The 14801-nt window shown below is 38.5% G+C and overlaps 2 protein-coding genes across 4 annotated transcripts in view; one reads left to right on the top strand and one right to left on the bottom strand.

The window, feature by feature from the left end:
* LARP4 (La ribonucleoprotein 4) overlaps window positions 1–1985 on the bottom strand; it is a 75677-nt gene extending 73692 nt beyond the window's left edge. For 2 of the 3 annotated variants that reach the window (XM_055337036.1, XM_055337038.1), the window contains exon 1: window positions 1819–1985. In XM_055337036.1, the coding sequence (XP_055193011.1) occupies window positions 1819–1836 (18 nt within the window). In that variant the 5' untranslated portion in view covers window positions 1837–1985. Of the gene's footprint in view, window positions 1–1568; window positions 1693–1818 lie in introns of those variants that run through there. The other variant, XM_055337039.1, reaches the window with a different exon arrangement.
* A 267-nt stretch (window positions 1986–2252) lies between these two features.
* FAM186A (family with sequence similarity 186 member A) overlaps window positions 2253–14801 on the top strand; it is a 93235-nt gene continuing 80686 nt past the window's right edge. Inside the window, exons 1-2 of the mRNA XM_055336917.1 lie at window positions 2253–2399; window positions 5911–6087. Of these exons, the coding sequence (XP_055192892.1) occupies window positions 2253–2399; window positions 5911–6087 (324 nt within the window). The remainder of the gene's footprint in view (window positions 2400–5910; window positions 6088–14801) is intronic.

The following is a 14801-nucleotide window of genomic DNA, read 5'->3' as shown; positions in this document are numbered from 1 at the left end:
TTCACTTCTAAGTTACTTCACCTCTCCACTTAAGTTTTCTCATCTGTAAAACATTGCAATGTTGTTTTAGAAACAAGAGAGGATCTAGCTTAAACACTCAATAAATGGAGCGATTATTAAAGTTCACATTTTCACAAAGCAAAGGAATCAATTTGGAACTCAAAAGTTTATTTTGGAATTCAGTTAATATAAATAAAACTTCACATTATCTTGCCCAGCAAAACACATACACACTTAAAACCTGAAGCATTTGCATGGCATAACGTTTCTAATACAAATTTGCACGGTTTAAAATCTTACCTGATTTCTTATCCTGCCAAAAACAAAAACAAAAAAACACACACAAAAAAAAACCCCTACAATGAGAATAAAAAAACGGTAAACAGAATGGGTTCAGCAATCTCAAATCTTCTCATGATTTACTTGGGAGTGTTCCAGTGAATGTTTATTATCAAGGTCGGACATATACTAAGGTAGTTGTGTCTCTTTAAAACGCCAATTTAAAGATCTCAAATTTACTAGCTACACACTGTCGGTTAGATTTAAAAAAAAAAAATTATAGCATGTTATTTACTTTATGCCGGAATATTACGGAGTAAGATCCATGCCACCCTCGGGGGTGGGGGGAGGTGGGGGGTGGGGGAAGGGTGGGCGGGGGGAACCCGCCACAGACTTGTCTCCAGCTTCCTGATCCATTATACAACCTGTAAATTCCTCCCCTCATTGAAAAGATTCTTTTTATGGGCATAGTTAACAAGTGCCAAGTTGCGAAGTTGCAGCTTTGCTGGTTTGACGTTTTCACAATGCAAGAACAATATGATCTGGAATCTACTCAAAAGCATTTAGCCAGGCAGTCAGCTGATGCTCACCGCACACAAGAGAAAAGACACAAATAAGAGAAATTAAACCTCGTATTTGTGTAGAGCAAGTAGCCACTACCTTTAAAACTAAAATAGGCCAGGCGCAGCAGACGTTCCAGTTTAAAAAAAAAAAAAAAAAGTACTTCTATTGTTGGAAAGATTAAAAACAAACAAACAAACAAAAAAAAAACCCTCGGCCTTCCTCGGACTTGGTTTCTCTCATTCTTGGAATTTTCCTCGTATGAGGGCTTTTTATCCGTTCATAAAACCGAACCCTCATCACGCAGCCACGGCCCCGAATAACTTTTACGAAAGGTCAAAGCGGTGCCTTTCAAGGCTCCCAACGCCTAGTGGCGTCTCCTCCGTTCGCAGTAATTCGCCTTCCACCCACAGAACGTTCCAGAGACTTAGGGACCGGGACCAAACAAAATTTGGGGGGGGGCTGCTGAAGAGACGCTTTCAACTTTCTCCTCATCACTCGCAGGCCGGATTTCACCTTCCTCCCTCCGCGGCCCCACATGTTGCTGCTTCCCTCCCAGAGGGCCCCGCGAGACCTCGCTGCCCCCCACCCCCCCCCAGCCCAACGCGCCCACCTGATTACCCTTTTCTCCGTAGACTCCGCCCCTGCCCTCCCCCCACCCCCCCCCCACCCCGCCGCCTCCTCTCGGAGGTCCATATGGGACACTTTCCCCTTCCTCTGATTCCCACCTCACGCTAGACAAGCCTGGATTCGCCACCTCCAATCCTCCCCCGCCACGGCCCTCACTTCCCACAGCCTCCCGAAGAGCCGTGGGAGCGCGGCGTGGAGCCGCAGGCCTGCACGGCCCAGGTGCTGTGTCAGCCTATCTGCCGGTTCCGCGGCGTGTACGGCCTGGAAAGTCACATGGCGGTAGGACCGGCCGGCGCCTCCACACTCCGGCTCTCCTCACGGCAGGACGACGTTACCAAGTCCACTCACCTCCACGAAGAGCAACATGTCTTCCTCCGCTCGGCCCAGTCGTTCTCGCCGCCGCGACTCCAACGGGCTTACAAGGCCCGAGCCCCAATCGCTAGGATAAGGACACTCGCCTGGCCCCTCCACCCGGCAGTGGACCCGGCTCCTCCCCCGCCGTCAGCCGCTGCGGCCTGACCCGCCCAGTCCCACCTCCCTTGAAAGAGCAACTGTTTCCGGTTCTGCAAGAACAATCGCTTCCGGGACAAGAGAAACCCCTCGGCGCGCTCAACTTTTGCGCTACCTTTTCCAGCGGCAGCCCGGGAGGTACTATCTTCAGTCCGCGGGGGGGGGGGAGGGGGGCGGGGAAGGGAAGCGATCAGCGGAAAGCACCATTCTGTGCCAAGGCGGGGGGGGGAGTGTAAAAATCCTACGGACGCGTTTTATGTCTCGCCCAACGGATGGCTGCCGCTGCCGTAGTGATTACGCAGCTTTCCATCGTGCAAAATCTAGATCCTGTAAAGATCTGGACGGGACGGACCTCCAGTCCTTCGGAAAAGGTGGTGGCTCTCAGGAAAAAAGTAGAGAAGGAAAAGAAACAAGCAGCGGTAACAGTAAATGCATTAATACCGGCTGCTGTCTATTCAGTGCTTACTGTGTGCCTGGCGTTAGTCTAAATATTTTATGTGGATTCATCGGTAAGAAACCTTATGCAATAGATTTTTATCCCCATTTTGCAATTCAAGGAGCCCTTTAGGAGAGCGAATTTCCTTCAGGCACGCCTTTAAAGAACTTTGCCCCCTGTTAACTTAAACCAGGTAACCCACCTCTGTGCTACTCAGTGCTTAGTCTGGACACCCTCCTGGTTGATGTTCTGTCGCTGTCACTTCCAAAGAAGTACAATAAAAACAAAAACCTTAAAAAATGGTCTTTATACTTTTCTGTTACCGTGATCCAAATTCCTCATTTTCTTCGGCAGCGCCTAGGTAAGCGTCGCCCCTCCTCCGCAGTCCCACTTCTACATCCTATGTCAGACACTTATCCTTTGAAATAATGGTTTTGACCTTTTGCACTGATTTTTCCCCATTCCATTATTTCAAAGGTCTTTCCGAATTAAAGGTTTCATTTTCACCAGTTGCTGTGACTTGCTTTCAAGACCTTAACCGTTCTGATCCCGTGTAATCTCCCTTTAGCTCCAATGAATCTACTCACTTTCTCACTTGAATACCAAAGGAATTGCTCCGTCAAATTCCTGATGTTTCGTGTGCCATCACTCCCCCCAATCTGGTCCACAGTAAACTCCACATTACTTCATCTCAGTTGAACCATTGTCACCTTTCCCCTGAAAGACAAACTCAACACTCACCTCTAAAGCCATGGCTCAAGGTGTCTTCACTATCTGGAACGCTTTCATTTGTCAATCAGCCTTCTCTCTCCATAAGGTTTTCCCAAAGACACTGCTCCCCACAAATTTCTTCTTCATGTCCCTTATTAGCCCTTGAATATTCTATTTTAAATTATTTTCTTTTTCTTTTTTTTTTTTCGTGTTTTAGTTTCTTCACAGGTATCCTATCATATATTCTTCACAGTCTAGGATAATGGTGGTCACATACTAGTATCTCTCATCAAATGCTTGCCAAGTTGAAAAGGAAGGAGGGATCTTTAAATTTTTGCTTTAAAAAGCCTTCATTTCCAGTTGCTGACAAATTCCATGCTGCAATAAAAAATATGAGAGAGGGAGAGAGCACAATAATGCTAAATTAGTTTAGTTGACAAGCATGTAGGCGGCTTTGCGAATGCCTACTGGGGTAAGCAATGTAAAAAAAAAATCAAGAGAAAGGAAAGTTATTTAAGGATCTCATAATCTAATATCAACAAAGTAAACAGATTAATTGATAAGTTCAAGAAATGCTGGATAGTGATGGATATTTTAATCAAACTTTTATCAAAATGATTCTTAATTGCGGTCCTTTCAGAAAACATTTTTAGGGATCCCTGGGTGGCGCAGCAGTTTGGTGCCTGCCTTTGGCCCGGGGCGCGAACCTGGAGACCCGGGGTCGAATCCCACGTCAGGCTCCCTGCATGGAGCCTGCTTCTCCCTCTGCCTGTGTCTCTGCCTCTCTGTCTCTCTCTGTGTGACTATCATGAATGAATAAATAAATAAAATCTTAAAAAAAATAAAAAAATAAAAATAAATAAAAATATTTTAAAAAAAGAAAACATTTTTAACTTCCTTGAATGGACTTAATTGTGATTTATAGGAAAGGAGGGAGTAATTTTTATGACTGGGTTGGGTGGAGGCAATCTAACAATAACAGAAAGTGTTCTGTGGCTTAGGAAATTTCTGTAGGAATTGAGTCTGAAATAATAATGAATATCCAAATTTTAGAAAGTTTCTGTGGAGGAACTGAGGAAGAATATGTCAAATGTCTAAAACAAACAAAACCCCTAAATCATAAACCCCTGTTTTTGAGAAGTTCACCAACTAATGGACAGAGACAGATAATAGTTACATTTCAATGAGATAAGTACTGTAATAGAAAGTTTACAGTGTTTTGGGAACAAAGCGGGGAGGTAACTTAGACAATGGGATATTAGAAGGGAGAATATTTAATTTGCTGTTTCTATATTGAGTGATTTCTTAAAAGACAACTACTTTATTTTCCCCTATCTCCCATTCTCTGAAGGACTGAAATACATAAATTGTTTAACTTTACAAGTTTACAGCAAGGACTCAACATAAGACTTAAGTTTACAGTAAGAACTCAACATAGGAAGTTCTTGTAGAGAAATTGAGTTATATATCCATAATTTATAAAATCTAAAACCTACAAAATATTTAGTTTATGAATACATACACCTACAGTAAAACTATATAAACAGAGACTAGACATAAATATATCAATACATTCATGACTGCCATTGTCTCCGAAAAGGGACAGAGGGGAAGGAAGGAGTCTAGGGAGAACACCAAAAGGGACTCCAGCTTTATCTCTAATGCTTTATTTTATTTAAAAATTTCTGAAGCAAATATGACAAAATCTTAATACTTGTTCATTCTATGTGATAGGCACATGGCTATTTGTTATATATATTACTTTCTGTACTGTTTCGTATTTTTTTAGTTAAAAATTTTTTTAAAAGCTACATAGCCAACAAAACCATCCTGTCCTTTCATTGCTCCAGTGTCCTAAATCCTTTCACGTCCTCTGCAATCAAAGGAGCTACCCAGACTACTCCTCTGTCAGTTACAAAGCAGCGTCCAGTGTTCCCTTCAATTTCTCCAGCCAACTATGGAATTTCAAAACTTTCTTCAGTCAGGTTCCTTGGAAAAATGAGTTAACTAGGCTGTGCAAAGAGTGTGATCTTCATCCATATAATAGCTTCCAGGGCAGCCCAGGTGGCTCAGCGGTTTAACGCCACCTTCAGCCCAGGGCCTGATCCTGGAGGCCCAGGATCCAGTCCCATGTTGGGCTCCCTGCAGGGAACCTGCTTCTCCCTCTGCCTGTGTCTCTGCCTCTCTCTCTTTCTCTCTCTCTCTTTGTGTCTCTCATAAAATAATAAATAAATAAATAAATAAATAAACTCTTTAATATCACCTTTAAAAAAATAGCTTCCAAATTATTGCATATCTAGAACAAGTTGAGGGGCAGCTGAGGACATTGTAACACAACTAATCCATTACACGCTTAAAAATTCTTAAAACCTCAGGAAGAGAGAAGAATCAGGAGTTACATTTGATATACTGGCCTTGAATTCTAACACCTAGATTTTAAGCTTATTTAAGCAGGGCTCTATCTTCTATTTCTTTTAGCGTTCCTGTTGTCTATTCTTTCCTACCCACCCTCCCCCCTTCACCCTTCTACCATCACAGCATATAGAATGCCTAGTTCACTGCATTATAGTAAGCACTCTTGAAATGTTTAGGTCACTGATGTCACAATGGATCTATTATGACATCACCAGGACTGGAATACCATGGTTATTAACAGGGTAAACCACAACCTCTGGGAGCAGGAAAGACCTCTTCTAGCTTCCTTGTGGACACCTTTATTAGCATTTGCCTATATTCTGTGAAAAAAGAAATAAAAGAAAATCATTCAACTTTTCAAAATATTTATCAAAATGCAAAGTCAGATAGACAGCAAACCTGAATCAGAAAAAGAAGTTGCGGATTCCACCATCATGTACAGAAAAGCCTTTTATAAACCAGAAGTCCCTGAGCTGGAGATCCCATTTGCAGTACAGGATATCATCTCTAGGATTGAACAAGCACAGCTTCATCGAGCCAGAGAGGTAGGTCATAAATGAGAAGTTTACAGATTATAGCTGTTTTTTAACTTTCAATGAAGAGTTACATTTTTTGGAACTCATTTTATTTTCATGATCTTTGTGTTTGAGATAATTTTTATTTCAAATGACAATTTCACCCGACTGTGGGAACAAGCTTCAATTTTATGTTAGTCTCTGTTACTTTCCTATCAGAATTAATCAAGCCTTTTAAGAAATAAATCACATGTGCTATTGAGTGATTGGGATGGAAAGAAAAGTTAAAATATGTAGCTATTAGTGATATCTAATTTCAGTCAATAGTTTTCATTTGTTCTTAACTAAACTTTTGTCAAATAGTTGTTAACGAGAAGAAACATAATTAGATTTGAATTCTAGCTCCCTTTATTTCCCTTGATCACCTCATGGAAGGGAGATTTATTGGCCAACAGAAACCCAATGAACAAAAACCTTGACTAATATAACAACCCAATAAATCCCAAACAATTAAGGTATCTATTTTCTCAAACAGAATACAACAAAATCAGTCGGGTTAAAAGAAATTAATTCAGGTAAGTTTTTTCATTTAAGGAGTGCTAAATATTTGTACTTTCCCATTCTCCTCGTAAACTTACTCCTGCTCCAACTCCTCACAACTAACAATGACCTGGTGTTTGCTTTTAACATCTTTATTGAGGTATAATTGACACATAGTAAGCTGTATATATTTTTAAGTATACAAGTTTTGATATACATAAACACCTATGAAAACTTCATCACAATTGGGGTGCCTGGGTGGCTCAGTGATTGAGCCTTTGCCTTTGGCTGAGGGTGTGATCCCGGCATCCTAGGATCGGGCCCCACATCAACCTCATTTCTACCTCTTCCTCTGTCTATGTCTCTGCCTCTCTCTGTGTGTCTCTCATGAATAAATAAATACTTAAAAAAAAACTTTATCACATTCATCAACATAATGAATTTACCCATCACCCCAAAAAGTTTCCTAACGCTTAGTTCAATTCCTCCCACACACCCTTCCTAAATTTCCCACCCCAATCTCTAGGCAGCTGCTGATATGCCTTCTGTCACTATAGATTATTTTGCATTTTTAAAAGAATTTTTTATGTAAGTGGAATCGTATAGCATCTACTTTTTAAAAAAAATGGAGGATTATTCCTCTATTGGAATAATCATGTGGGTTTTGTTTTTTTGTTTTTTTTTGTTTTTTTGTTTTTTTTTTTTGGCTGAGGCAGAGACACAGGCAGAGGGAGAAGCAGGCTTCATGCAGAGAGCCTGACGTGGGACTCAATCTCAGGACTCCAGGATCACGCCCTGGGCCAAAGGCGGGCGCTAAACCGCTGAGCCACCCAGGGATTCCTCTCTTTTCTGCTTTCCAAAGATAAATTGACAGTCTAGTTGTGGGTTCATTTCTGGGTTTTCTATTCTGTTCCACTAAACTATGTGTCTAGTTTTGTGCCAGTACCACCATCAGGGAAATACAGATCAAAACTACATGAGATTCACCTCACACCTGTCAGAACGGCTAGAATTAACAACTCAGGAAACAACAGACGTTGGCAAGGATGTGGATAAAGGGGAACCCTCTTGCACTGTTGGTGGGAATGCAAACTGTTACAGCCACTCTGGAAAACACTATGCAGACTACTCTAAAAGTTAAAAATTGAACTATCCTATGACCCAGCAATGTCACTACTAAGTATTTACCCAAAGGATACAAAAATACTGATTTGAAGGGGTACATGTGCCCCTATACTCAAAGCAGCATTATCCACAATAGACACATTATGGAAAAAGCCCAAATGTCCATCAGGTGGTAAATGAAAAAAGAAAATGTGATATACATATATAATGGAATATTACTCAGGCATAAAAAAAGTGAAAATTTGAATTTGCAACCATGTACATGGAGCTAGAGAGTAGTATGCTAAGTGAAATAAGTGAGAGAAAGATAAATACCATATTATTTTACTCATATGTGGAATTTAAGAAACAAAACAAATGAACATGGTTGTGGGGGAGGGAAAGAGGCAAAGTAAGTGACAGATGCTTAACTATAGAGAACAAACTGATGGTTACCAGAGGGGAGGTGGGTGGGAGGATGGGTTAAATAGAGGATAGGGATTAAGGTGTGTACTTGTAAGGAGCACCAGGTATTTTGTGGAAGTGTGGAATGACAATATTGTACACCTGAAAATAATATTACACTGCATGTTAGCTAACTGGAATTTAAATTAAAACTTTTTAAAAAGCGGTTATATTACCACAAGCAGTATATGAGATTTTCAGTTGCTCTACATATTTATCAACACTTGATGTCAATCTTTTTAATTTTAACCATTCCAAAGGTATATAATAGTATCCCATTGTGGTTCTAATTTTCACTTTCATAATGACTAATGATTTTGAACAACTTTCCATAAGTGTATTTGCACTTGGTAGGTCTTCTTTGGTAGTTCAAATATTTTGACCATATTTTAAATGTTTATTGGTCTATGGGCTTATTACGGAGTTTTAGGTATTTTTATGTATTCTGATTACAACTTTTATCAGAGAACCAATTTGCAAATATTTTTTTCCCGTTCTGTGGCTTGTCTTTTTCTTCTACTAATTGTGTCTTTCAGAGAACAAAACTTGTCAAAAACAAACAAACAAAAAGAACAAAACTCCTTAGTCCAATTTATCAGTGTTTCTTTCTTTCAAAGCAAACTTTGACTAACCCAACGTCACAAACATTTTCTCTTATGTATTCTAGGAGTTTTATAATTATACATTTTACATTTAGATCTATGGTTCATTTTGTCTAAATCTTTGTATATGATGTCAGATATTGATTGAGATATTGTTTTTTTCTTAAACAATTATTCTAGATCCATTTATTGAAAAGACTATCCCTTCTCATTGCATTGCATTGCACCTTTACTGAAAAATCAATTGACCATATATGTATGAGTTTATGGACTCTCTAGTCTGTCCTCTTGATCTATTTATCTATGTTTATGCTAACACTACAATGTCTTGACTACTGAGGTTTTATAATACTTGACATCATGTACTTTTAGTTCTCCAACTTTGTTCTTTTTCAATTATGCCCAACTTCTCTCACATCTTCCTTTTATCCCCATTTCATCTACTTGGGCTTCTTTCTCTGGAGTGACACACTCAAACACTCATAACCTAAAAACTATATTGACACTGCTTTCTCCCTTTGCATTTCCATGTAAAATTTAGAATAAGCCTGTCAAATTCTACTGGGGGAAAAAGCCTGCTGGTATAGATCAATTTGGGGAGAATTCAGAATTAACAATATTGAGTCTTCTGACCTATGAACATAGCATATCTCTGTTTTTATTTAGGTAGGTTTAATAAGCACTTCTTAGAAGTGCTAGATCTTGAATATCTGTTGTTAGATTTGCCCCTAAGTATTTCATATTTTTTTACTCTTGTGAATAGTATTGCTTTTTGATTTCCATTCTCAATTTTTCACACTAATATATAGAAATACAACAGGTTTTTGTATGTTCCTCTTGTATAATAGATTTTCTTCACACTTACCTTCAGATTTTCTACAGAGACAACCCTGTTATATGCTAATAGAAGCAGTCTGATTCCCTCTTTCATTTCTGTGTGCTTTTCAACTTTGTTTTTTTGGGGGAGGGAGGAAAATAAACAAACCTCCTTTTTAACTTAGTAGTCAGGCAAGGAACTTCAGTATAAAGTTGAATAGTAGTGGTGAGACATCCTTGCTTTCTTCTTGGTGCTAGGGAAAAACATTCAGTCTTCCCCCATTCAGTATGATAGTAGCAGTATATTTTTTAATGATGTTCTTTATCAAGTTGGGGAAATTCTCATCTTTACCCAGCTTGCTGATATTTTTAATCAGGAATAGATACCTGGTTTTATAAAAATGTTTTACTACCTCTATTGGAATAATCATGTGGGATTTTTTTTTCGTCTTTTCAAATCTGTTAAAATAGTGAATTACATTGATTTATGACTGATAAAACAACCTTGCATTTTTTGGGTAAATTCCATTTACTCATAATGTAGCATTCTTTTTATTATCTTGTATTCAATTTGCTAAAATTTTGTTAATTTTTGTGTCTGTGTTTAAAAAACATATTGGTCTGTAGTTTTCTTTTAATACCTTGGTTTTGGCATCAGACTAATGCTAGCTTTATAAACTCAGGTAGAATATTCATTTCAATTTTCTGTAAGACTTTTGAGAATTGTCATTTCCTTTTATGTTTGGTAGAAACCACTAAGTATTTGGGTTGGGTAGGGAGAAATAGCCAGTGGAACCATCTAGACTTGTGGCTTAATTCATGGGAAAGTTTTAAACTACAAATTCAATTTAAAAAACTCTATAGGGGGATCCCTGGGTGGCGCAGCGGTTTGGCGCCTGCCTTTGGCCCAGGGCGCGATCCTGGAGACCCCGGATCGAATCCCACGTCGGGCTCCCGGTGCATGGAGCCTGCTTCTCCCTCTGCCTGTGTCTCTGCCTCTCTCTCTTTCTGTGTGTGACTATCATAAATAAATAAAAAATTTAAAAAAAAATGGAAAAAAAATAAAAAATAAAAAACTCTATAGGGATCCCTGGGTGGCGCAGCGGTTTAGCGCCTGCCTTTGGCCCAGGGCGCAATCCTGGAGACCCGGGATCGAATCCCACGTCGGGCTCCCGGTGCATGGAGCCTGCTTCTCCCTCTGCCTATGTCTCTGCCTCTCTCTCTCTCTCTCTCTCTGTGTGACTATCATAAAATAAATAAAAAAAAATAAAAAAAAACTCTATATTCAGGTTATCCAGCATCTTTTTTAAAAAAGATTTTATTTATTATTTATTTATTTGAGAGAGAGACAGAGTACAAGCAAGGGATGGGGGCAGAGAGGGAGGGACAAGCAGACTCCTCACTGAGTGGGGAGCCTGTTGCGGGACTTGATCCTGGGACTCCAAGATTGGGACCTGAGCTGAAGTCCAACACTTCACCTGTTGAGCCACCCAGCCACCCCTCATATTATCTATCTTCTTGACTGAGGTTTCACAGTTTGTGTCTTGTAAGTAATTTGTCCATTTTATCTTAGATAATTTTATTGGCCCAAAATTGTTCATGTTAATACCTTATTATCCCTTTATTATCTGTAGAATCTATAATAATCATCACTTTTCATTTCTGATATTAGCAATTTGTCTTCTTTCTCTCTCCCCTTACAATATGGCTAGAGGTTTAGCAATTTTCTTGCTATTTTCAAAGAACCAACTTTTTTAAAAAGTTTTTAAAAATATTTATTTACTTATTTTAGAGAGAAAGTGAAGAGGGGGAGGGGCAGATGGAGAGGAGAAAGAATCCTCAAGCAGACTCCCAGCTGAGCATGAAGCCTGATGCAGGGTTTGATCCCAGGACCCTGAGATCATGACCTGAGCCAAAATGAAGAGTCAGCTGCTCAACTGACTGAGGCACCCAGGTATCCCAAAAGATTTTATTTTTAAGTAATCTCTACACCCAAGATGGGGCTCAACCTCACAACCCCAAAATCAAGAGTCACATGCTCGGGATGCCTGGATTGCTCAGTGGTTGAGTGTCTGCCTACAGCTCAGGATTCAGGTTGTGATCCCAGAGTCCGGGGATGGAGTCCTACATTGGGTTCCCTGCAGGGAGCCTGTTTCTCTCTCTGCCTCTTTCTCTGTGTCTGTCATAAATAAAATAAAATAAAATAAAATAAAATAAAATAAAATAAAATAAAATAAAATAAATAAAATAAAAATAAAAAAGTCAAATGCTCTACCAACTGAGCCAGCCAGGTGCCCCAAAGAACCAACTTTTGATTTCACATATTTCCCTTAATTCTGTTTTCTATTTTACTGATTTCCACATTGATCTTTATTATTTCATTTACTCTATTTACTTTGGATATACTTTGCTCTTTTTCTCAGTTTCTAAGGTGGAAACTGAGATCATTGATTTGAGAACTTTTCTCTTGTAAGAAGTGGTTTTTTCTCAATATATATCTCCCTTTGCAAATGAAAATTCTGTGTTTTCATTTTTATTCAGTTTTATATACTTTCTAGTTTCCCTTTTGATTTTTTCTTTGATCTATAGGTTATTTAGAGGAGTATTTATTTTCCAAATATTTGGATTTTTTTCTCTTATGTATCTCAAATATAATTTCATTGGCATCAGAGAATTTATTCCATATGATCTGAATCCTTGTAAATTTCTTGGAATTTGTTTTAAGGCTCAGAATATGGTCTGTGTTGATAAATGGCATATATGTGTTGAATATAATTTGTATTCTGTTGTTGAGTGATGTACTTGATAAATAATGATTATGTCAAGTTGGTTGATAATATTGTGCAAGTCTTCCATCATTTTTCTCAACTTTATCAATTATCAGAAGAGGGGTATAGCAATATTTAACTATAATTTTGAATTTTTCTAGTTCTTCTGATAGTTTTCTCAAAGGTTTTCCTTTTTTTAAATGTTATTTATTTAGGGGCACCTGAGTGGCTCAGTGGTTTAGCATCTGCCTTCGGTTGAGGTCACGATCCCAGGGTCCTGGGATCGAGTCCCGCATTAGGCTCCCCACAGGGAGCCTGCTTCTCCTTCTGCCTGTGTCTCTGCCTCTCTGTGTCTCTCATAAATAAATAAATAAATAAATAAATAAATAAATAAATAAATAAATAAATAGGGATCCCTGGGTGGTGCAGCGGTTTGGCGCCTGCCTTTGGCCCAGGGCGCGATCCTGGAGACCCGGGATTGAATCCCACGTCAGGCTCCCGGTGCATGGAGCCTGCTTCTCTCTCTGCCTGTGTCTCTGCATCTCTCTCTCTCTCTGTATGACTATCGTAAATAAATTTAAAAAAATAAATAAAAATTTTAAAGATTTTATTTATTTATTTGACAGAGAGAGAGCAATAGAGCACAAGCAGGGGGCCTGGTAGAGGGAGAGGGAGCCCAACTCAGGGCTCAACCCTAGGTTTCTGGATCATAACCTGAGCCAAAGGCAGATGCTTAACTGACTGAGCCACCCAGGTGCCCCTCTCAGAGTTTTTCCATGTACTTTGTGGCTGTGTTTTAGATGCCACAACATATGCAATTGCTATGTCCTCTCGATGAATAGGCCATGTTACCATTATGAGATGATCTTATTTATCTCTAGTAATATACTTTTCCCTGTAATCTACTTTTGTTTGTTATTAATATAGCCACTCTAGCTTTCTTTTTATGAGTGTTACCATCTTTGTACTTTCTCCATTCTTTTACTTTAAACATATTGAGGTAATTATATTTAAAGTGGATTTCTTATAGGAAAGCATTTAAATGGGTTTCTTTTTTAATCCAAGCTGAATCTCTGCCTTTTATAGGATGGTTAGACCATTTATACTTAATGTAATTATTGATATGGTTAAGTTTAAATTTACCACCTTGCTATATGTTTTGTTTGTCCCATGTATATTTTGTTGCCTTTTTTTCTTTTTTTAGATTTAATATATTATGATTCTATTTTATTGGCTATAACACTGTTTCACCTTTTTAGTGAATGCTTTTGGGTTGTAACATATTTATCACCCAAGTGGTATCCTACCACTTTTTTTTTTAAGATTTTATTTATTTATGATAGACATAGAGAAAGAGAGAGAGGCAGAGACACAGGCAGAGAGAGAAGCAGGCTTCATGCTGGGAGCCCGACGTGGGACTCGATCCTGGGTCTCCAGGATCACGTCCTGGGCCTAAGGCAGGTGCCAAACCGCTGAGCCACCCAGGGGTCCCCTATCCTACCACTCTTGAATAGTGTAGGAACCTTATGGCAATATTCTACCTTTTTCTCTATCCTGGCCTTTGTGATATTCATATCATACTTCTACATATGTTATAAATATTTGTTACATTTCAATTATTGTTTTAAACAGGCAATTACCTATTTTCAAATTTTATTGTGGTAAAATATACATAACATAAAATTTATTATTTTAACTTTTTTGAATTGTACAATTCAGTAGCATTAAGTATATTTATAATGCCTTGTAACCATCAACACTATATTTTCAGAAATTTTCATCCCAAACAGAAACTCTGACTCATTAAAAATAACCACTCATTTTCCACACACCTTGGAAACCACCATCCTAATTTCTGTCTCTTTGAATTTGCATACTTTAGATACTTTAAGTGGAATTATAAAGTGTTTGTTTTTTTGTGCCTGTCGTATTTCACTTAACATGTCTTCAAAGTTCATTTATGTTGTAGTATATATCAGAATTTCCTTTGTTTTGAAGGCTAAATAATATTACATTATATGTATATATCATATCTTATTTATCCATTCATTCATCGGTGGACATCTTGGCTACTTTCACCTCTGCTATTGTGAGTAATGCTGCTATAAACATAGGAGTACAATATATCTATTCAAGTCCCTGCTTTAAATTCTTTGTATATTTAGGAGAAGAATTTCTGGCTCATTTGGTAATTCTATTTTTAGTTTTTTGAGAAACTTCCATACTTTTTTTGTAGTGGTTGCAGTATATTACATTCCCATCAGCAGTGCACAAAGGTTCCAATTTCTCCACATCCTCACCAATACTTGTTATTTTCTTTCCTTTCTAATAATAGACATCTTAATGGGTGTGATGTATCTCTTTGTGGCTTTGATTTGCATTTCTGTAATGATTAGTGATATTGAGCATCTTTTTCATGTGCTTATTGACCACATATATATACTCTTTG

This window comes from Nyctereutes procyonoides, unplaced genomic scaffold (genome assembly GCF_905146905.1).
Source record: "Nyctereutes procyonoides isolate TBG_1078 unplaced genomic scaffold, NYPRO_anot_genome, whole genome shotgun sequence".
Lineage (NCBI taxonomy): Eukaryota > Metazoa > Chordata > Mammalia > Carnivora > Canidae > Nyctereutes > Nyctereutes procyonoides.
The sequence above is the reverse complement of the archived record's forward strand: the minus strand, read 5'-3'. Positions and strand labels throughout refer to the sequence as shown.